This window comes from Coloeus monedula, assembly GCF_965178545.1.
Source record: "Coloeus monedula genome assembly, chromosome: 14".
Lineage (NCBI taxonomy): Eukaryota > Metazoa > Chordata > Aves > Passeriformes > Corvidae > Coloeus > Coloeus monedula.
The window spans coordinates 18,314,582-18,337,436 of NC_138794.1; the positions used below are offsets into that span (position 1 = coordinate 18,314,582).

At 44.0% G+C, this 22,855-nt stretch overlaps 1 protein-coding gene across 1 annotated transcript in view; it reads left to right on the top strand.

The window, feature by feature from the left end:
* Window positions 1-826: 826 nt before the first annotated feature.
* PSTPIP1 (proline-serine-threonine phosphatase interacting protein 1) overlaps window positions 827-22,855 on the top strand; it is a gene marked incomplete at its 5' end in the record, with an annotated part of 47,910 nt that continues 25,881 nt past the window's right edge. The window contains 3 exons of the mRNA XM_082290882.1: window positions 827-859; window positions 16,996-17,096; window positions 20,916-20,990. Coding sequence (XP_082147008.1) covers window positions 827-859; window positions 16,996-17,096; window positions 20,916-20,990 — 209 coding nt within the window. The remainder of the gene's footprint in view (window positions 860-16,995; window positions 17,097-20,915; window positions 20,991-22,855) is intronic.

A 22,855-nucleotide genomic window follows, 5' to 3' on the forward strand; every position in this document is an offset into this window, starting at 1 on the left:
CTCCTACCTTTTTTTTTTTCAAGACTTGGAATTTTACTTCTAAATTTCACGTATCTTGCATATTCGTATGAACATTTACATGAGGGCATGCAAATTGGGAGCGTTCTGTACATTGACATCCAGGTATCTAAATATGTGCAGACACCTGCACATTTCTCAGGGTTCTTAATTTAATCTGAGTCCTGAAAAGCCTTTTCAGCTGCAAAATGCAACTTTGAGCTAAGCTTCCCGTGTGTAAAGGCATGGGCCTCTGCCAGCCCCAGAAGATGCTGCAGAAATGGGGCACCTACATTTTTTTTGCTTCTTTTTCTTTGCAAAACCACAGTGTTAGAGAATAACTTGCCTCTTTTTATTGTGCTGGTTTCCTTTGCATTTTAATTGTTCTCTCTGCTCCTGTATCTGATCAGATCGTGTCACCGAACTTAGTGCATTTTTTTCCCCCTCTATTTTTTTTCCTGTCCGCTCACATGCACCCATGGCAAGGAGCAGCCTGACACCATTTGACATCTCCTTGCTTCCTCATTTCAATATTAACTGTTTACCAGAAGAGAAACAGGTTTGGGGTGCGGGTGCTGAGCACTTGCAAGTCTCTGTGTGAGCAACAGCTCTTTTGCCCTTTGTGCCTTCACAGCCACAGGTCATTTCTCTGAGCTGCCTGGAACTGCTATTGGCACCAGCCTGACTTCAGGACGGACAGGTCTGTGGATGTGCTGCACTCTCTGCTTGGGCTGGGGTGCAGTGACGAGGCTCAGAGCTGTGCCTGCTGCCACTCTCACCCCAGAAAGGACTTACTGAAGGATTCCTACCCCTCCACAGAGCAATAATAATGACCCAGCTGCAGTTTAAAGATGCTTTTTGGGTAAGTGAGCATTTACTATGTGTTTCCTATATTCAATGTATCTGTATTTTAAAATATTTTAAAATACTGCTTGGTTCTATATATAGTTTAAAACTAATTTAATGCTGTTCTGTGTTCTAAATTTAGTTTAGTAAAAATCCAAATTTGTCTCCAACCAAAAACATAGTGTTTGGTAGTATGTTTGATCCTGGGAAGAAGGATGCAGTGTAAAGAATACATCCAGTCCCCATAAACATTCCCAGTTCCTGTGCTAGGTCCAGAAACCGCTTTTGAAAGGGACATGGATTTGTCTCACAGTGCTAAGAACCTGCTTGCAGTGAGTGTCCTCAGCCCTAGGAGAGGCTCCTGCAGCAGGTGAGCTGTTGATAATTATAGGCTGAATTCTCTCCTGTTTGGTGAAGAGCAGAGCCAGCAGCTGCGAGCAAAATGCTCCTGCTCAGCTCCCTCCGGACTCCAACCCTGCTGCCAGGAGCACTCCCAGGCATGCAGTGCCCAGGACCCGTGAGGCAGCACAGGTTAGAAAGGACCAGCAGTGGCACTCCTTAGCTAAGCCCAAACACTCACAGCTGACCTAAAACTACCAAATACTGGAACAAGAAGATCTGCTGCATACTTGTTATTTGACTTTTGTTTGAAAGTCCTTTTGGTCTCCTGTTTTCAAGCTCTTTCCCTGCAGTCACAAGGAAAAAGGACCTTAGTCATTTCTTTTGCTAGGGTAATCCGAGGTTCTCTTGCAATTGAAAAATGAAAGTTCAAAATCAAAATTCTAACACTGTTAAGTTGAATAAACAGGATGTTATGTGGTTGCCTCTTGTCTGGGCAATCATTTATCCAGCATCTAGGACTGACTTAAAGAAAGACATGAAGGCATATGAATTCTTCCCGCCATTTCCTGGCTGTTCTTTCTGCTTGTGCTCTCTTTTATCTCCACCCACACTTCAGGGTAAACCCTCTCTTTGTAGAAAACAGAAGGGCAGAGGCAAAACTACATTTCAATGAACACCGTCCTCCGGGAACTTCCAGGAAGCCCTCCCCACCCCCACTCCAGTACTAGATTTGAACAGTTAAAAAGAATAAAAATGAGGAATACAAAAGTCAGTGTTGATGTTAGGATGAACTGTGCCTGACCACACCTACATTAGATTCTCCTCTTTTATGCACCTACTGACTGCACAGTGCAGTGCACAGGGTGGGACACAGCTGTGGGCCAGTGCTACCCTGGGAGCTTCAGCCCTTGCATTGCTGAACTTCCTTGGAAAACAAGCCACCTGACTTTTAGGGCTGGTACATTTGGTATAGTTACTTTTCAATGTCTTAGTCTTTAGGGAGAATAAATCAAGCTATGAGAGTAGTGTGAGGGTGATTAATGCCAGCTGACAATCTGGCCAGGCCGGTTGTTCATGGCTCTTCCCTAAACTTCTCTCCTGTGCTTAGTCACATTACCATGACTCAAATTCTTGCTTAGCTTTGAAGCTAACACCTTATTTAAAGGAAAGCATATTTGGATTTAATATTTTTTGGCTGGAAATGTTGTATTGCCCAGCTTGATTAAGAGGGCAGGAATATATCTGGTTGTGGGATGGAAGCTTTAGCTATGCAATAAGAAGTCTTTTAAAAGTGAAAACTTACAGGATATTGCACAACACAGCACAAGTGTGCAGCTTGCCCCCCAGATCACAAGATCAGCAATTATTTTTGCATTCATAAGGTTCTGTTGTGAGAGGAAAATATATTTGGGTCGTTTGCTTCAGCGAGCAATTATCTCCTGTGTTTGGTGTGTACCATGAACGGTAACTGCCTTTCTGATTGCAACCCAGAAGGTGCTTGTCCCGCAGTGTGTGCCTCAGTACAGAGCCCTCATCTCTCCCTGCTGCCCAAGGACCCGCTGCACCCCGCCCTGTACTTCACCCTGATGAGGTATCCCGGAGCAACAACTCCCTGCTCCACCATCAGTAAACTTTTGGATAAACAGGGGTTTCCTCAGTACCTACCTCAATGTAAAGTATGTAAAGAAACCCTAAAAGCAGGAGATCTCCCCCAACTAGCAGAGAAAGAGCACCATTCATTCCTCTCCAAAGTTCTCCAGACTTTGTAAGAGCAGGGTGTGCTGTCTTCCAGGAAAATGCAAATTGTTCCTCATAATAGGTTTAAATTCTGTCCTCTCTTTTCCTCTATTAAATGTAGCAGTGATAGTACTTCCACACTTCGTTCAATTTTTATTTTCTTTGTAGCATGGCTTGAGCTAAAACCTCCGTATTTTTTAATTACAATTTTTATTTCTATATGCTCCACACACTCTGTAATGGTTTAAGGGAAAGTTGCTCAAAGTCTGCACTAAAATGTGCTTAACAGAAGTTTTCTATCCTCTGATAATCTTTTTTGGAAAACATTAGTGAGATGAAAATTTAAATCAGGTTTGATAGCCAGTGCAGGGTAGTTGCTGATGGATGAATATTCTGCTGGGCTGCTGTACAAGCCTAATAGATGTTACCTGTCTTCTCTAGCATCATGTGAGACAGGTAGGGAAATTCCCATGTTAATGGGGAGTGCGTGTGTGATACCAGCCGAGTTCCATGCTAACAGGGTTATGTTAACAGGCAGAGCAACAGTAATTTTTTTTTGATACAAAACCCACTATCCACTATCAGTCACAAATACTGCGTGTCTTTATTAGTCTCACTGTGTTCTTGCAATCATTGTTGCTTTTCCTTTGCAATTCCTGTCATTGCCTTTTCCTTCTGTTTAGTCTCCCTCCAACCTGCTGCTCAACACTGCAGCTGCAACCCCTGAAATGCAGCTATTTCTGGCCAAGAGATAGGAAGGTACTGGCACCACTTCCTGGCTTTGCCATACCCACCTGGGAACAGAGAATATGGGAAACTTTCAAAGGAGCTGGTTGCTTTTGGGACAGGCTAAGAGTTGAGTGGGAGCAAATCTATTCCCTCGGACAGCTTTGAATCAAACTCCAGCAGCCAAGTCAATCCTGAAAATGTGTCATGGGCTCCTAAGGTACTTAGGATTTAAAAATAAATGCTTGAGGTGTGAAATGCTTGTTCCTTCTCAGCTGTGGGATTAGCTCAGGGCTTGTGGATTCTCACAGCTCGCATTTAAAAGTTTTGGGGAGATGCAGGCCAGCAAATAGGAAGCAGGCCTTGAACACGAGCTGGCACGATTTGCCCCCTGCCCTGTTGTGGGCTGGTTCTTTCCACATCCCTGCCTGTGGATCTGAAGTTGTGGTCAGACCTTGCAGCAGTGGGAGCCATGGAAGTGCTCCAGGAACAGGGACTGTTACAAAGATGCTTAATCCCTCTTGCTTTGATTTCAGGCTGTGTTCAGCCTCAGGTTTAGCACAAAGCTGACTTAGTAGGTGAGTCTCTCAACTCCTACTGTAGCTTTTTCACACAATGGTCTATTATATATGCCAAAAAAAGATGTAATTAGCGTCACAAATAATTTAACTTCTCATGAGAGTCTTAACTATGGAAAAAGAGTGCCGAGATGATAAAAGCCACAGTAAAACTATTTCCTAAACTTATTAGGCAACATGCTGAAGAAATACAACATCAATTGTTTTACTCAAAATAGAAAGGTTTATTATACCAGGAGCTACCCTGCTTTCCTGTAGAGGTTGAGCTTTGCAGAGCCTGTTGTTTTGCAGCAGGTCTGTGAGGAGGAAGTGAGACTGGGCAGGTTTGTTGGGAGGAAATGGAGCTGGGGAGGCTCCTGCCAGCCCAGCACCTTGAGGCTGAGCTCAGGCAGGCAGGGATGAGGCTGGCAAATCTTCCAGCCTGGCATCCCAGCTTTGCAAGTGGGTCCCACCTAGTTTGATTTGAATGGCATTGCACCGGCTGCATCTGTCCCTACTGACACAAGGCAGATTAAGATAAATCATCTCCCTGCACAACAGCACAAAGGTGGGCCAGGCTCTGCTGTCAGCACGTCCTGCATCTCCCTGAGCTCCAGAGGCAGATGATGGCCATGGTCCTGCATCTCCCTGAGCTCCAGAGGCAGATGGTGGCCATGGTCCTGCATCTCCCTGAGCTCCAGAGGCAGGTGTATGGCCACAGCCCTGATCATATCCAGGTCAAGTCATCGCTGTGGGACGTGTGTGGAAATAGGGAATAAAGGGGGAACCAGCTTGGAAAAGTTGAACTGGTTGCCCAGCTGATGTCTGTGTTTGTTGTGAGGTCAACTTCATCTCCACAGAAGAGGCTGCTCTATTCTTTTTTTTCATGTAATTTCTTCCTCCATTCGCCCAGCTGCTCTGGGAAGGGCACTTGGCTCACTGAGGCTTTGAGACACACCCATGGAGGGTGGAGGTGGGGCAATCACAACAGTCATTGAAACCAGAGGAAATCACAAGTAGAAAAGCTTATTAGTCGTTGTGGCTATGGAAACACTGGTGCTTCACACCTCACTTCTGAGCAGAGCACAACAGCTAAAATGAAGCTCAAATGAACTAACACTAGATTAATGGATTTATAGAGAATTCATTTTGGGTCAGTGACTGAAACAATTAGACAGTTAAATACATTTTATTACAATTTTCTGGTGACCATGCTGCAGCTGAGGGGTTTTGATTATTAAAATTTGTTGATGGATGAAGTAAGTCACCGTGACAACTTTGTTAATATTTTTACACAGCTGTATCTGCTTTGTTTTGATCTGTGCTACTCTGCAAAAGTTGGTTGGTTTTGCTTGGGATCAGAGAAGTGGAGGATTCTTATTTATGCCAATTTTAAGTGTGCCATGAGTATGTATTTTAAATACGGAATAGGTGAGTCATCGACTCTTCACCCACACGTACACGGTCATGTCTAACAAACACCACCTAAAGAGTGTTTGTCACACACAGCTTGAAATGGAGCCTCACAGAGGAATCAAAGAGGGTGTCCTCTGGCTTGCTAGAGCAGCCCACTGAGGTGTGTTTTCTGAGGCAGAGTTGCAGCACAGCTGAGATTGGAAGGGGCCTCTGGACGTCTCCAGCCAACCCCCGCCCGGCACAGGGCCGGTCTCAGCACCGAGCTTGGAGTGTCTGCAGAGATGGAGACTCCGCAGCCTCCCAGGCAAACCATTACAGTGTCTCATCACCCTCACAGCAAAAACCTTCCTGTGCTTATTAAACAGGACTTGTTGAATTCCCATGGGTGCCCATTGCCTCTTGCCCCGTCACTGGGTACCACTGCCAAGCCCTGGCTCCATCTCACCTGCTCCCTCCCACAGGAATTTATACACACTGAGCACCTCTTCTGCAGGCTGAGCAGTGCCAGCCCTCAGCCTCTCCTCCCATCACAGATTCTCCAGGGTGAATCTCAGAGTCCCTATGAATCTCATTTCAACATATTTTTTCTTGGCAGGACTGGGTGATTCACTGCCTGTCCCTTTCCTCCCTCAAGGCTCACACTCCTGTAGCAAGGCTCACACACTGCAGCACAGAGCTGCCTCTCTTTCTTCGGTCACTGGCTGGGGACATTGAACTTGTGCTGCTTCATAGGCACAAGGGAGCACCTGGAATTTCAATCCAGTAACACTGGATGCTTGTATGGCAGGCGAGTTAGGCTGCTTGGTTATATTTCAGCTCCTTTAGCTCAAAAAGACCTTTCTGATTTCATTTCCATGCCTTGCCACAGCAAGGTAGATTCCAGCGGGCAGATGGCACAGAAAACACTAGTTTCATCTCCAGTTTAATCTAGGTTTTGTAATAAAACTTTTCTCAGCAGCCACAGTTCAATAATGTACAAAGTTTGCCGTGTTGTTCAGGAGGAGTTTGGGGATTGAGGCTGGGATGAGGTGAGGGCTGGGGGCACAGCTCTGTATTGCCATCACTCAGTCTTGCTCAGGGTGTCAAGGTGAGGAAAAAAACCCACATTGAAAAATACGCATCTGGATCCCAATAGCTTTTTGGTTCCCCAAAGAATTGCTCCCTTACTGTAAATGGAGGTTAGTACTGTTTTAAAGTGGTGGAAAAATGTCACTGAACAAGACTGAGGAATTGAAAAGTTACATAGCTCTTCATGCAACTTTATCTTTGCTCGAAATGAAAGGCAACAGTCTTAGGAATTAAGTGAAAATGTACCAGCTTGGGCTAGCATAGAGATACCAGCTCCTATTGTTCCATTCAGAGCAAATAAAATAAATAAACACAAGCTTTTTTTCTTTAAAGTAAGAGCTTTTCAAAGAAGCTATTTCATGCTGCTCTCAATTTGTCCAGGCCTAATCTATTCCTAATATGAAAGAAAAATAAAAAATAAAGGGTGGGGACAAAGACAAAAAGGAAAATAGGTAGTCAGCAGCCCTTAGGTCTGAGTCTCATCACTTAACGCTACTTGCAGTAGGTGCTGTAATTACCGAAGAGTTATTAACAAGTCAGGACTGAAAAACAGCCCTGGGGCTGCTGCTCAGCAGGATGGAAATCCCCAAGAGCACCAGGAGAAGGAAAGGAGGCCCCTGCCATTGAAAGACCCTGGATGCACATTTGGTTAGGACTTGAGTTTCTGACAGAATCTTTTTTGTGGGAAAACACAGTTTTACTGAAGTAGGAGTGCTGTTTTGGAAGATAAAGCTGGGCTTTGATGAAAAATTTCACACCTGCTAAAGGCTTTCTCTGGAGATGGAGAATTAAGGTGCATTTTCTAACCAAAGAAGAGGAGAACAGGCTCATAAAACCCCTCTGTGGTTCTGGGAGCTCTGCAGGGGGAGGCACAGTCTGGAACAGGAACTGGAGCTTTCATTGCCCACAGCCACTGCCTGCAGCCTGGAGTCCAGGCATGCCTTCCCTCATGCCACGAGGTTCACCCCCAAGTAAAACAGCTGGAGAAGGAGGTTAAAATGAAACTCCTCTTCCCTGTACAGGCAGCAGATGGGGGATGGTGTGGCAGCTGTGGTAGGGGGGTGTCTCAACCAGATACTACCAGAGTGTAAGAATGTTGCACCATATTGAGTAATCGGATATGTTGAAAATTATTATTTAGGTGGCAAAGATCTCTTGTGAAATGGAATTGGTAAAACACATAGCTATTGAAATAATCTTTACTAAGAAGTGAAGTAAATCTTTAATTCATTCCCCTTGTACAGGAAGACTCTGGGAATATTTCCTGAAGTTTTACCCTTCCCTATATGCCAGGAGACACCAATAACAAAATGCTTGGCTCACAGGAGAAGTAGAGCATGGGTTCAGCAGTGGGCTTTATTTAGTGCCTTTTCCAGGACTGACAGGAAACAATTCTAAGTATTTTAAGACAAGGAGGAGAAAGACACAGTGGCTCTATAAGACCTGGTTGACAGCTGTCTCTGTGCTTTACCAAATTGGGGTTGTTTTAGGTTGTTTCACTCACTGTGGTCTGGGACTGAGCCCATGGTGCTTGTACAAGGAGGGGAGCCCTCTTATAACAGAGAAGGAACCTGGAAGCGGATGAACTAAAGAGGAATAGAAACAAGAGTAATCTCTGACCATTATTTTGTGTAAAACAGAAGTATCCTCTACTTGAAAGATTCTATTTCTCCTTATTTTTCTTCCAGTTTCTCTTGTGTAGCTAATGTTATTCAGTAGGAGACTGAAGGAACATCTGATTTCACCACTGACATGTTTATCTGTCATGTTCCAGAAGCACCATGGCAACAGTGCTGTGCCTTCTGAAAGACAGGTACAAATCCTCACTTCTGGCCTCTCTGTTGGCTCCCAAGGAGAAGCCACTTTAATTTATAGATTTAGCTGTTGTCTGAAGTCACCACATGGAGAAAATACAAAGGGGTGCTGCCACCTCAAACAGGTGTCATGTAGCCACATCAAACTCCCATTTAAAACTGGTGAGGCATTCTGCTTCTTCCTGTCCCATTTCTTACTATCCCTATCACAGAGGTGTTCCAGAAGTTTGTTCTATATGGATTTCCTGAATGGATTCCTGGTTTTTTGCCATGCTTTTTGTTGTGGTGCATATCTGTCTGCTGGATTCTTTCTCCTTCTGCTAGCACAGGAGCACTGGGGCTCTGAACTGGACTCAGAATAATGTTTAATCAAATCATTAAGAAGGGAAGCTAAAATGGAGATAATAAGCACAAGCAGTCCTTTTAGTAGACTGGAACTGAGACTTTCCAAGGCTATTCCCTATATGCTATAAGTCTGCCAGCCAGCAAACCACCTACAAAAGGGAGGAAGGCTTTTGTGCAGCCATCACTTTGTAGCTGTGCAAATCAGGGGGTGATTAAAACGTGAAGAGAGCCAAACAATATGCTGTGACTATGAGAATGCCTAATACATAACACATGAGCAGTCCGGGATGCCAGTGAGAAGGGCGCGGGCTCAGGAAGCTGAGGAGCAAATTCCCCTGTCAGCAGAACTCTAAATCAACCATTTCCTTCTCAGAGAAAACCCGCAGGTCAAGAGCAAAAGGCCACTGGGGAGCTACCGTTTTGCTCGATGTCATTTGCAGTGCTATTGTACAGTTTGTGAATCTCAATTTCAGCTGTATCTCTGAGTGTCATAGCTGCTGCAGGTTTGAAGTCTGATGAGAGTCTCGCTAGGGGCAGTGGGAGAGGCAGTCTAGCAGCCCAGCAATTGGAATGCTGCAGAGGCAGTGTTTTTTCCCTTCTGATTTTTGAGGGTCCCATTCAAGGTTCACCTCTATGCTATTGCCTGGCAATAAATACCATTTGCTCTCTATCAAAGCACTGCATGTCAGATTTAGGTAACGGGCTGCAGCCAAACTGCAGACTAAGCCTCCTCTGCAAAATGCCCAAGCCAGCTCCTGGAATTATCACCAAAATGTCCCTACCTACATCCTAAGCAACCATTTATATTTCTGATACACAAAGAGTGAATTTACAAGAAGGGACAGAGATCTTATACAGCCAGTTTCAACCCACCTACTCTTCCTTGCCTTTTCTGCTTATGTGAGAAAAAAAAATCAATACTTAAAAGAAAAATTTTTTTAAGCTCATATAAATTCTGTAGTCAGTCTTGGGAAGCACAAGCAGCCATCACATTCCCATCCATTCCAACTGATTTCAGCCAATAGGAAAAAGGAGCTCTTACACAGTACAGCATGGGCACGTGCTTTTAAACCCATTAAGCAGTTGACTGTGACATGAACATTTATGTAAACGGACTCATATCCCACCCAGCACTGGTCAGGAGAGAACGTTTCGGTCAGAGGTTTCCGATGCAACACCGTTCTGTTCTGGGCATGGTGACCTTCCCCCACGTGTGTGCTCAGCTCAGAATGGGGTTGCTGAGCTGCCTTTTCAGCTGCTGGCACATTCCCAGGGCCAGGCAGCGGAGGGCCAGGCTGAGAAGCTGGGGTTAGTTTTGAAAAAAGGCTCTTTCATGTGGCACTGCGGTGAGCAGAGCTGGGACAGCAGCTGTGTAACAGGAAGCAGCAACAAACCACCTCTTATTGCAGCATGGCCACGAAGGCCCCAGCACCCCTGAGCCCCATCAGGCAGAGCTGGACAGGGGATTTCAGCACTCTCTGGGCCAGCACACACACAAAGTAGTGGTGCTCACTGCTGTCCTGTTTACTTCAGGAGAGCATGAGCGTGCAGAAGACAGCAATAAACTTTGCAAAACACTTCGTAACAGGAATATATTTCTAGAAACACGAGGAAATTTTTAAGTATTGAAACACATTTAGAAGATACATAAAGATTTTAGTTATAGGCTAGCTGTGTTGAAATTAGTTAGAATAGGAAGAACTTGGGCTCAGTGAGAGTTAATTAAAATAGTTAGGACAGCTGGACCTGAAATAGGTTTTAAGATGTTAGTAACTGATTGCCAAATAACTGATTATCTGTCATTTGTATGTTTGCTTAGCTGTGCTTAGAACGAGGAATAGAAACATTGATAAGTTGGTGTAGGGAACAAGGACAATTATCAATTTCCTCCCTTGGTGGGAACCCATCCAAAAGTCATGCAAGAGGAAACTTAGAGGTCGCTAAAGTTATTAGGATTGTTAAAGTTCAGAGAGGCGAAAAGGTCAAAATGAGGAAGATGGGTTACTTCATCTTTTTAAGACCACTGACCCAATTCAAGACCACCAACTCAATTCAGGACACACACTACGCATGCTTAATGACATGTAAGCTCATTTCCATACAAAGCGGAGAATGGGAGGTGTTAACATTATGAATATGCATTTGTATTTTGGATATTCATAATATTTGGAAATAAAAGGTATCGTGTTTGCTTGGATCGGGGCCCTGTGTCTTAGGGAGCTACCCCACGCAGTGCCTGGCACCAAATAAAACATGCACTTTCTAACTCTAAACTGTTAGAGAGTTTTTGTCTGTCTCAGTTGGATATCGGTATTAGATCAATATTCATATTTTGGTAAATCAGTATACTGGGGGAAAAAACCATGAAACACAAAGCAAGTGATTGAATTACAGTGAAAAGCAATGGCATGATAGGAAATATCCAGTCCAATGTACTTGGAGGTTCTAAGTCATGTTTGGCTGTTGCCTCTTAGATCTGTTTGCTGCTCATCTACACATATGAAGCCCTTGGCAGAGCACTTGACAAGGAGACTGGCAGATCAAGGGAACAAGATCTAGAAACACTCAGGGCCAGTACCCAGTGGTATGATGCAAGAATGCAATTAATTGATATAATTCAGTCAGAAAACTTACTTTCAGTCCAGGACTGAGATATCATGTGTGATATCACTGTGGATAGAAAGGATTTCTTTCTGACAGTTGAAAAAGATATTGTCAAAATGATGCTTGTTCAAAACTTCACTGTGCCCTGTTCTCCCTAAACTTCCTCCTCACACCAGTAGTTATTTCCTTTTTGACTCTGGAAAAGTGGATCTTAAGTTTTTATTTTACTAAAATTGTTATAAGCTCACCTAAACTAAACAAGATACGAGGCAAAAAAAAAGTTTGATTTAGAGAAAAATTCCAAAGATACCCACAACAGATTCAGTTTCAATTATTTTTCTCTTTGAAAATCTATGTTAAAAGTTTATTTGGATCAGGTAGCAGCATTCAGCATTTTCAGTCCAAAACCATGTGAAAACACTTCTGATATAAGCTTTGGAAAAATATCATTAGGAACCAAGACAAGGAATGAACTTTTATAACTAAATACTTTCAAACTTAAGAGAAAGTGTGGGATTTTAAAAGTTTTTTTTAATATTAGAAGATAATACATTTCAAGTAATTCCTAAATGAAGGATGATTAGGCTGAAAGAACCCCTGCGAGTTCTGCTTTAGCTGTCAGTGCTCGTGCCAGGCCTGCTGGCAGTCAGGCCCACCTGAGAGGTGCAGAGCAGGTAATGTGTGTGGATTTTGATGCTGTGTTTATCACCACAATAGCTCAGCACTGTCCTGCTGGGTACTGAGCAATGTACCCAGTGTCTGCTGTGTAGTTTTTCCATTTCCAGCCCTTCTTCCCCATCAGGGTGGTGCCACTGCCGTGCTGTGGCCTGGGGTTACTCTCCCTGTTACCCACTGGACCCAGTTTCTCACAGAGGGCAGGTGAGCAGGCTCTGCAGCTGGAGATGCTGGGACGAGGCCTTTACTGCTGAGAGGCAGATCTGCAGCTCCCAGAGCGCTGTAACTCCCAGAGCGCTGCAACTCCCAGAGCGCTGCAACTCCCAGAGCACTGCAGCTGCCAGAGCACTGCAGCAAGCCCAGGTGGAGCTCATGGCACTCCCCAAACAGGACACACGGCTTCAGCAGCAGAGGCTGCCCTGGGGGAGATGCTAAAATGCTGCCAAGCCAGCTAATCCTGCAGGAGCAGGGAGAGGTACAGTTGTGGTATGTAAACTACCTCTAAATAAAGTCCTGGATGAGCAAGCCAGGTGCCAGGACGGTTAGAAACGCTCCAAGGAAAGCAGCCACAACAGAAAAGCCCACAGTTGCCATGGCACAGCCACAATGACCTGATGAGCTCATGCCGCTCTGACCATCACCAGCTGGATGTGCAGGGTGTACCATGGAGTGAGTGCCTTGCATATGAATTTGGATAGTTTTGCTTCAGTCCAGTCCACTGTATTCTTTCCTCCTTGATATTATAGTAATAGTAGCCTTGTCACTTCAAAATGTAAACTCTTGCACTTCAAAAAGCCTCTCAGTTCCCTCTGGGCACCCAGCAGCACAAGGCTCAGAGTGGCTGTGTTCTGGAATAGGGCTGATTCTCAGTGAGTTAAAGACACAGGGTTACTCAGCTTGGTGCCACCAGGAGGTAAGAAGAAATTATGTCACCCCCCCAGCAATCCTGGTACTTTCTACCCTCTGGGCAGGGAACTGACACCACCAGTCTTCCCTTGCAGCCTTCATTACCAAATCAAAATCCTCGGAGCCGCTCCCTAATGGCTGCAGAAACCATCTCAGAGCCAGCCCTGAATAATCTCTCCCACAATTAACTCCTGACATTTGCCTGTGTGGTTACCCACGGAGAAACTCCTACCAGGAGGGACGGCACAGTCCCAAGGCACAGATCTCAGAGGAAAGTTCTAATGGGAGGGAGCAGCACTGTTAACCTCAGAGGGAAAAAGAAATGGAAAGAAGAAGGTGCATCCCAGCATGTTTACTGTCATCACCTCTGCTTGCAGGCTTCCATGCCTCCTTTCAAGTATTCTAGGAAAAGCTGTTCTGGTTAAACTAGAGCACAGAATTTGTAGGTTTCAGTCATAACTGAACCCCCTTTCACATTTCTTTTGTCTCTGAAGGAACAGGCTGCTCATTGCACCAGAGGGAAACAACTTTTTTCACTGGGCAGAGGAGGGGTAAGCCTGTCCCTCCTTTACCTGCGATTTTCAAGGAGAAAACAAGAAGAAAATCCCCAGGCAGAGAGCAGAGCACATGTGCAGAGTTAGGGGGTGAATCTCAGGACAACATGACTCTTCCCACAACACTGAAATCCCTGTGTCAAGCACTTTCTTACTGGTGATTATAGGCCTGTTGGACAACAAGGAATAACTAATCTTTTTTAGTAACAAGGATTAAATCCTCCTTCACAGCCACACATGCTTTGACTAAGCAGAATCCCTTTCTTGGCAAGGAGAGAAATTACTGGTGATGAGTCAAATCGCCCTCTTCCAAGCAAATAGATTTTAGTATAAGCAAATGATGTTTACACATTTAATGACTATATTTATTTTCTAATTAAAGCATATTTTCTAATTTCTAAAAAAAAAAAAGAAAATTAAAAAAAATTCATTCTTTGGCTATTCATTAGTTCTTACAATCATTACAAAATCCCTTCTGAGAAGTACCAAGCACTGTCTGAGTAGCGCAGCTTAACACCCTTTGCGAAACCACTCAATGCGGGTGCTAATTATAACACAAAATGGTAAATGGAAAATAGAAAATAGAATAGAGGCGAGACAGCTTAGCAAGGCTAGACGGTTGTTTAATGAGATACAATCTTGCTGTCTGATTGTCTTGACAAAGAAAATATGGGCTCAGTTATGGTGCTACACATGAAATCCTTAAGAAACTAGATAAGAAAAAATGGGACTGAACAAAGCAGGGGAAGAACTGTAAAGTGGGCAAAGACACTGATCTGCAGGAGGTGCTGGATACTGCCATAAGACATGAAGAATGGGCTGGAAATAGCTGTGCTCAAAACAAACAGAATGAAATATTGTACAGGAGGTATCTGATAACCTTCAAGCCTGGGGTAACAGAAAACAGATAAAAAACAGAGTTTCAAAGTACAAAATGGGAGTAAGAGATCAGTAGTGAAAAAATCCAATATACTCTGAGACCTTGTTGAATAAAATAGCAGGAGAGGAGAGAATTGCAGGTATATCTGTAGATCATAGTTCATTTAAGTGCCACTGCTATGATTTGATAGTGGAAGAAGGCAAATATAATCCTCTGATGGGCCAAAAGTGTTTCTTAGAGAGCAGACATTAATGCCATGGTACAAAGCATCACTTAGTCTTTACTGGAGTGGTAAAGCATCATCCTTGTCCAACAGGGATTTATTCAGCCTTTAAGAGGTGCTATAACAACACACGGGAATCAATGGGATGAAAGAGCAGTATGTCAGGAAAGGGCAAAGGAGGTCTGTTTGGGTGCAAGAAGAGGTTGAGAGGGGATGCAGTTGTACAACACATGAAAGAAGAAATAGAGCCGTTGAAATGAAAGGGAAACATTTGTGTAAATAAGATGAGGCCTAAGTGATTTATGGCTCCGTTGTGGTTGGAAATTAAGAAGCAGTGCTGCAGGATGAGCGACCAGAGCAGCTCACAGTTGTCTCACCCTGGCTGTGGCATTTCCTCTCCCTCCCTCTGTAGCCCGTGCTCTGTAGCACAGCCAGAGCTGCTGCCTGCCAGCCCTGGTTTGGATTTCAGACCCTGGCATTTCTGAAACAGGGCCTCCACATTCTTCAGGAACACTGAGAGGGGACAATATAGCACATTTTGAGATGAATGCCCCTCAAAATTAAGATAGATTAAATGGATGTCTGTGGTAGGAAGTCCTTTTTTAGGAGCCAAATCCCTCTACAAGGGCCAGTCAGAGGAGCAAAACCCAGAGGAACCTGGGAGGCAGTGATGCTTCTAGGGGCCTGATGAAACTGCCTGATGGGCTCAGCCCATCAGGCTGCCCCCAGCACACTGTTGTGTTCGTGTGTGTGTTTTTGGGTTGATAACAAGTTGTTGTTGCATTGTCTGTTTAGAGAATTTAACAAGCATTCTCTCAGACATAAAGAATTTGTCATCCTTTCGGTGTAACAACTGTGCCAGTTTAAAACAGGTGGGGAAAGACACCAAGGGAATTTTAGCATTTACTGAACAAAGAGAGATCTTGAACAGAAAGGCAGACTAACTTCACAGTGAGCTTATCACTCTCCCTTTGATGCCTGTGGCAGTGGCTGACTGCTGGGGTTATACCAACCCACAGAATATTTTCACTAACCTCATGGGCAGCATTTCTGGGACAAGAAAGCTGTGGACATGGCTTTGGGATATAACTGATTGCATCTGAAAATATACAGTTAAAATGCTGGGGCTGTGAGTTGGTTGTGAAGCATCTGACCAGAGTTTCTGCCAGGCAGAGGGAGCCATTTATAGTAATTTTGTTTACAGTGGTGATGCCTTCTGCCATTGGAATTTTCCCCCCAAAAAAGGGTGAGGGAGTAAATGCTGGATCCATTGCCAGGGTATTATCAAGAACCTTTCCTACTTTCCTCTCTGAATGGCAAAACTTCCTGCTTCTCATTTATTTCACAGCAGGATCCCTCTCTGCTATGTGTGTGTGTAAATTGCCCTTGGAAACATTAGGAAAACTAAGATTTTGGGCTTGAGATCCTGTTTCTTAAGGGGTGATGGCTGCTACAATGGACTGAACTGTAGCACTAGAAATGTTGCTACAACCTGTAGGTTTACAGGGATTGTCTGCAGAAATTTATCCAAGCTCTTGAAGAATCAAAAAACCCTGCTCTTAGATCTGCAAATCTCCACAGAAGGCCCAAGGCCTCTGTGAGCAGCACCAAGGCTGCCATCAACCACAACCATTCATCCCCAGAGCTCCACTGTTCCTCTCCAGTCCCAGCAACAAGGAAGCAAAACCACAAGCTCAAGTGCCCAGCAGTTGCTTGCCAGAGGATCTTTTCCAAGTACCAAAACTTAAACAGCTGTCTTCTTCACAGTGGTGGTGGAAAGCGATAAAGTAACCCATTTATTAAATGGTAACTGCTTAGGGACAGTGGATGGATGTATAAACTGCATTCAGTTCATATATAAGGGCTTGTATTGTAGATAAACTGCTGGAGGGAAGGAACACACTCCTTCTCTTTATGGTTTCACAGTCCGTGATTTTACCATAATGCTGTAACATAAAGCTCAGAAAACGTTCACTACTACATTTTCAGTAACATTATCACTATGTACTGGTTAACTCAGGCTCTCCGTGGAAAAATGGCTTGTCCTTACCCTGTTGTGAGGCACTGGGAGGACCAGGAGTAGAACACAGAAATCCTGTCTCCCTGTGCTACGAATCCTCCCATTAAAGCACTCCACCACGGACCAGGTGGCACACTTACTGCCCCATAGGTCAGTATTTGTACTGGACTGACTCTGACCATTCTTTTTAGAAATATGGTAAGAGGAATTAAGAAATAAGAATTAGAATTAAGGTAAGAGGAACTGATGTGCTTAACAGTTTCTACTTTTTCTTTCTGTTTTCAGTGCAAGGAGTTCACCTTCCACACCGGCTATGAGGTGCTCGTACAGCGGCTACTGGAGGGGAAGAAGATGTGCAAAGATGTGGAGGATTTGCTCAAGCAGAGGTATGAAAATTAGAGTGAAAAAAGTGTGAACAGCCTCCTTTTTGTGTCGTTTAGCATCTGGAAGGGAATAGGAGGCTGTTTCTCAATTTGGTAGTGTTATGAGCTTACATAGTGTTATGAGCCTGAGTGATTTGAATCCCAGCCTTGTGATGTGAAGACAACAAATAGGAATCTTGAAGACTTGAGAAGGGAAGGGAAGGTTGAAGGAGTCAGAAACCCAGAGTGCTGAGGCCGACAGCAGGTCTGCAGGCTTCACAGACCTTAATTTGGACATGGTTAACTTCTATTTGTGAGAAAAGCCTGTGAGAAGAAAAGCAGTTAGTTTTTATCCATAAGAATATAGTATAAACAGAAGCAAGAAGGTTGAACAATAGAAGGAGAAAAACAGCAGCATATCTGCACCTGTTATTTTTCTGAATGCTTGAACGCTTATGCCATAGGTAGCCAATGACTATATGCTATAGTTAGTAGTAGCCAGTAAGTATATTGTAGTAGCTTAGCAGCCAATGAATCTGTAACACCAATGACAACATACAAAAAGTGTATAAAAGAGGCCGCTTTGTTTAATAAACAGCTTTTTGCTCTTTATCCGAGGCGCTGTCCGTGTGTGTCGTGACCGCCCCAACAGTGACACCAGAGCTCCACTAAGACCCCTCATTATGGGTCCAGAATCACACAGTAGCACCTACATCCACAAGTAGCATTTTTAAGTTTCCCCATCTGCAGGGCAAAAATGACTTGCACATTTTTGTTTCTCTTTGAACATGCTTTGAACAGGTGCCACAGGCACTGTTTCAGTTTCCTGCCAGTACCAAAAATGAGATGTTTTTCAACTACAAAGCTACATAAAATGCTACCTAAAGCCTTACCCAGACACCCAAACTAGTCTGTGTCATTCACCAACCTTAGCAGGCTTCAAGTAACAATGTTGTAGTTTATGTCCCTGCTTTATGTGCTTCTTGGTGCTGCTCAACAGCAACTATGGCCAGCTGACCATTTTGTGGGTGAGAAAATATCACACTGCTGCTCTGGCTCCTTTGCCATTCATTTTTGTAGGTGTGACTTAGAAAAATATCTCTGAAATTTGGTTCTGCTTTTAAGTGGCTTCAACAGTTTCAGCATGTAGAGTGAGGCACATACATGCTCACACATGACATGTAGGAAAGACCATACAATATGGATTATATATCCTGCAGGCGATCCCAGAGTAGCTCATCTCAGCACTGTTACCTTATGGATATTGCTCTGCCCTCCTCAGTCACAGCCTGCTTTTTCTTCCCATGCTATCCCCATCTAGTTTTTTGGGTTTAGGGTGGTTTTCTGAAGGCTAATTTTACAAGGGGGTGTGAGCTGTCAGACTCAAAGGTGGCTGTTTCACAGCATGTGAAGCTTCCCATCCAAACTTGAAGCTCTTTCAGTTGCTTTTCTTGACTGCCAGTGGAAGCCTGTTATATTGGCACACGTCACACAGTCCTGAAGTCAAATCTTCCTGATGGCAGCTTAGCTGCAACTGTTTAAAATAGCTCCTTTGTGCCTCATGACTTGCAGAGACCAGAACTGCACTGCAGGCCTCAGGCAGTGCAATTCTGCATCGGATGCTACACACGCCTGTGCTCCGTCCAAAACATTGCAGAGGCTTCTGCAAGTTGCAGGATGAGGTTTTTCCTGGATTGTGGTGGAGGCACAAAGTTCTTTCCACAAAGAAGAAAAAATACACGTCGAGTCATTTTGCAAATGTTTCCATGAGGTTTTTTACATCCCCAACACATTCCAGAGAGCGTGTGTACGTGTGTGTGCCTGTCTGTGTACGTGCATGTTGAGGGGGAGGAAAAGGAGAAGAGAACTGGGCACTGAGTTAAAGATATGATTTCCAGTTTATTGCTGGCAGATGTTTGTTTCAGCTTGTCCTCACATCATTCATAGGAATGACCCAGGAGAAGATCAAAGGATGGGATGAACCTCTGTTTCTAGGGGCTGCCCGTACCATGTGGTTCGTGTTGGAATATCAACAAGGACTCCTGCAACAGCTACCCTGAAACCAGTTGCCCTGGCCCTGGCCACGGCCACGGCCACACTAACATTCGATCAGTTTTCCAACCACAAATCCCCCTAACTGGCCCAGAGAAGACCCTAAGAGGTTTGGGAGTGAGAAAGTTGTATTCCAGAACAAAGCCCGGGTTTAAAACACAAAGTATGTTCCATCACTGGACAGCTGCAGGGAAACCTAGAAGCTGTGTGCAGGAGTACTGGAAAGTGGGAAAAGCAGCACCAAGATGTGAAGAGATGGTATCAGCCTCCTGTCAAATTCCTCTGACCTAGGCTAGTCCAGTCCCATCCATGCCTGAGGTTTCAGGAGCTGGGACTGGCTTAAAAGCTGGCCATACTTTTTTCCCATGATATACTTGTGTACTGAGCAAGCAAAGTTGGACTGCAGCATTGGACTAATTCTCATTGATGTACAGGCACTGGCACTAAACAAAGCCTCTGACACAAAAGTGTTTCTTGATAGTCAAATCAGAAGAAAATTAATCTATTCTTCTTCTGCAGCATTATGTGTCTAGAGTGTATTTCCATTTTGATGAAACTTCATTCATCTAACATGAAAAAGAAGTGGTGCCTCAGTGTGGCCTGTCACCATATTTTGCACCCTGTTCCTGTAGCAGGAATGCCAAAGCAGTGATGTAGGAACACTCCACTAAAGCAAAGCATTTCCTAGTGCAGGAGGACAGCACATCCAGCAGGCTTCAAACTGCTGGAACTCATAAAAGAGAAATAGAAAGCACCTCATCGCTGAGTGGGAAGACTGATGTGATTAAAACCCAGCAGGGTTGTAAGGGCCTTGCACCCACATCAAATTTGTTTTTTGAACAAAGAGTGTGTTTCTCTAAGGTGCCAAGTTTCTGGCCAAAATGGTTTGAAATGCTTTGAAACTGCTATTGAGAACTGGACTTACCCTAAATGAAATCACCCCTCTCCTCAGATGCTGGCACCAGGGTATCTGCTCATTATTTATTATTGACCATTCAATAGTTTTTAGCAGCTACTCAAAGACGGACAACTTGGTTCCAACCTTGGTCTTGCACTCAGGAGAAAGGAAGTAACACATTTAGTACAAATACTTTTTTTAAAGAGAATAGTTTTCTCCAGTGCTGGGGGGAAGGGAAATCAGCAAAGGAATATTTGTATTTCTTTATTAACCATAGAAACAGAACCACTCTCCTGAGTCACCAGTTACAGTTCCCCATTAAGTGAGATGCTGCATATTGTTCCTTCCGCAAAACTGCCCCAGCCTCACCACACAACTACCAAGGCTCCTTCCCCCTCGGGCTCCACTGCAGCTCTTCAAGCAGCACCTCATCTTTCTAGTGGATAGAAATACTCCTGCTACCCCTGGCTCCCATTTATTCTCAACACCTCTTGAAATGGATCCTTTGGAACCTACTCTTCACTCCCCTCACAGCCAGTGTTTTCATGGATCAAGTCAGCTGTCATTTTTAGGTTCCTTTTGCTCTGTTCTGAACACCTTCACCTTTTGTTCACCTCCTTCTCCTCATGCATCTGTGTTTTGGGGGCAAAGCTGTACACAGCATTCCACAGTAATCAAAGCCACGAGAATGGGCGTCATTTTTATCTCATTTCTTCTAGAAATAATTTACCCAAAATATTTCAGAGGTTAACTAACAGCAGTAGGATTGAGGAGATAGAGAAATGAAGTAAGTTCAATTTCTGATGTTTTGTACCTCAGATACAATTACAAGATGAGTGTAAATGTGATCCTGGTACCACTAAGAAAAATTGAGTTAAGTTTTCTTTTAACAGAGCACAAGCAGAAGAGAGATATGGGAAAGAGCTGGTTCAAATCGCCCGAAAAGCAGGAGGACAAACAGAAATCAAGTAAGGAATTCTTTTATTATTAGTGGAAACAAAATTATTTTGGAGGAAATATCAGACTCCTGTGTTTTGCCTGAATGTGGTCACAGCCACTCACTTCAGTGCATTACACAGCTCTTCACAATGTACAGGGAAAGTGGGGAAACATCACAGTCCTTCACAGTAGGATTCACAAAGTGTCTATTTGGAAACTGCCAGTAGGTCCTTTCCTGAGAATTTTTTTTTTTAATTTCAAGATTCTTAATGTTTAATATTTGTTTCCAAAAGCCATCTAAGTGATGGGGGAAAAAGAGAAAGGAAAAGGTTGTGAAATGTTTAGGATGGTGGCTTGACAATTCTGGAAAGCTGATGAACACTGAGAGACTGTGACAGAACAAAGACCCCAAAAATCAGCTGCTGCAGCAGGAAAAAAGGCTTAGCTTAGGAATACAAAATTTAAATCTCTTTGAAGGGACTTAATTTGAAATAATTCAATGGAACTACTGAAATACACTAAGATGACATATTTTTCTCTGTCTCCTCCATTACTATCCTAAATCATGTATAAATTGTGTTGGGAGGGAAAGATAGATGTTGGTATGGAATTTAACTTAATAAACACTGCTGATAAACTGCTGCTATTATTGATGGCAGCAGCAATAATGAGACATTTTGTCATTATTGTAACAAGTAATAATACAGTAATAAGGTGGCTGAAGATGAAGGTGTGGGGTCACAGAAGACAAGACTGAAAGAGAAGACCTCAATCTAAACATAAAACAGTTCTATTGATCCTTGGGGCCTGCTACCCTCATCCATCCCATATCTCATTCCTTAATTGCAGTCTCCTTTTCACGTCGATTTATCACTCCCAGTGCAAGTGTGGTTCCCTGTTCGTACTTTATGGGAAGACTTGACCTCAAAGCCTTGTACTGCCACGGCAGGGAGGTGCCAGTGATCACCCGATGTGACTTGGTGGTGGCACAGCCAGGCTGACACAGACACTGCTGCATCCCTCCAAGTGCTGGGTGATGCTAAGAGAACAGGCAAGGCTTTCCCCGCCAGTGCTCCAGCTCTGCCTTGCCCCTGAGCAGCACCCAGGGATACCACAGACCTAGGAGATGGCTTCTGCCTTCCTGGTATCTCAGTTCACTGACTTAATTGGTGAAAAGGAAGGAGAAGAAGAAATATTCGGGAATTAAAACATCAGATTAAGGATGGATGGGTTCTTCTCAAGCCAAAGGCTAAGATCAGCATTCCAGGATTAAAGAAAGACTTCACTTCGACTCCTTTACTGGCAATACAGGGCAGGCAGAGGAAATGTGTTCAGCAACAAGCAGCTTTGGCGGCCCTTCAGTGACTTAGTGGACAATTCATGGGTTTGACTTTTCCTAAGAGATTATGAGAGCTTGATTTAGAGGCAGAGCCAAATCCCAGTGTTGGGATATGGATCCAAGTTCCCCTCAAGCTGGGGGAAGTCTGGACTTGGGCCCAGTTCACTTTGATCCAGCAGTTTTATAGCTTGGCATGGAGGGAAGGCTGAATACATGAACAAAGCTGTGCTATGGAGCTGATTTACTGTGTTTCTATAACCCACACCTGGCTGGGGAGAGACCAGCTCTGCACTGATATTTTTATCAGAGAAAGTGTCTCACTGTGCCCGTTCTGAAGCAGAGAGGACACTTGGCTCTTTCTCATCCAGCATCCTCTGTTTAAGGAATTACACAAACAGGCAGTGAAGGGCATTTTTCCGGAGCAAACACAAAATCAGAGAAAACTGAAGTCTATTCAGGGCTGGAACAACTAAAGAAAATGAAATGTTTGGTTTTGATGCCTTAAAATTGTTGAATTTTCTGTGTCTGTGTGATCTCCTCCGTGTGAAGTTTCTG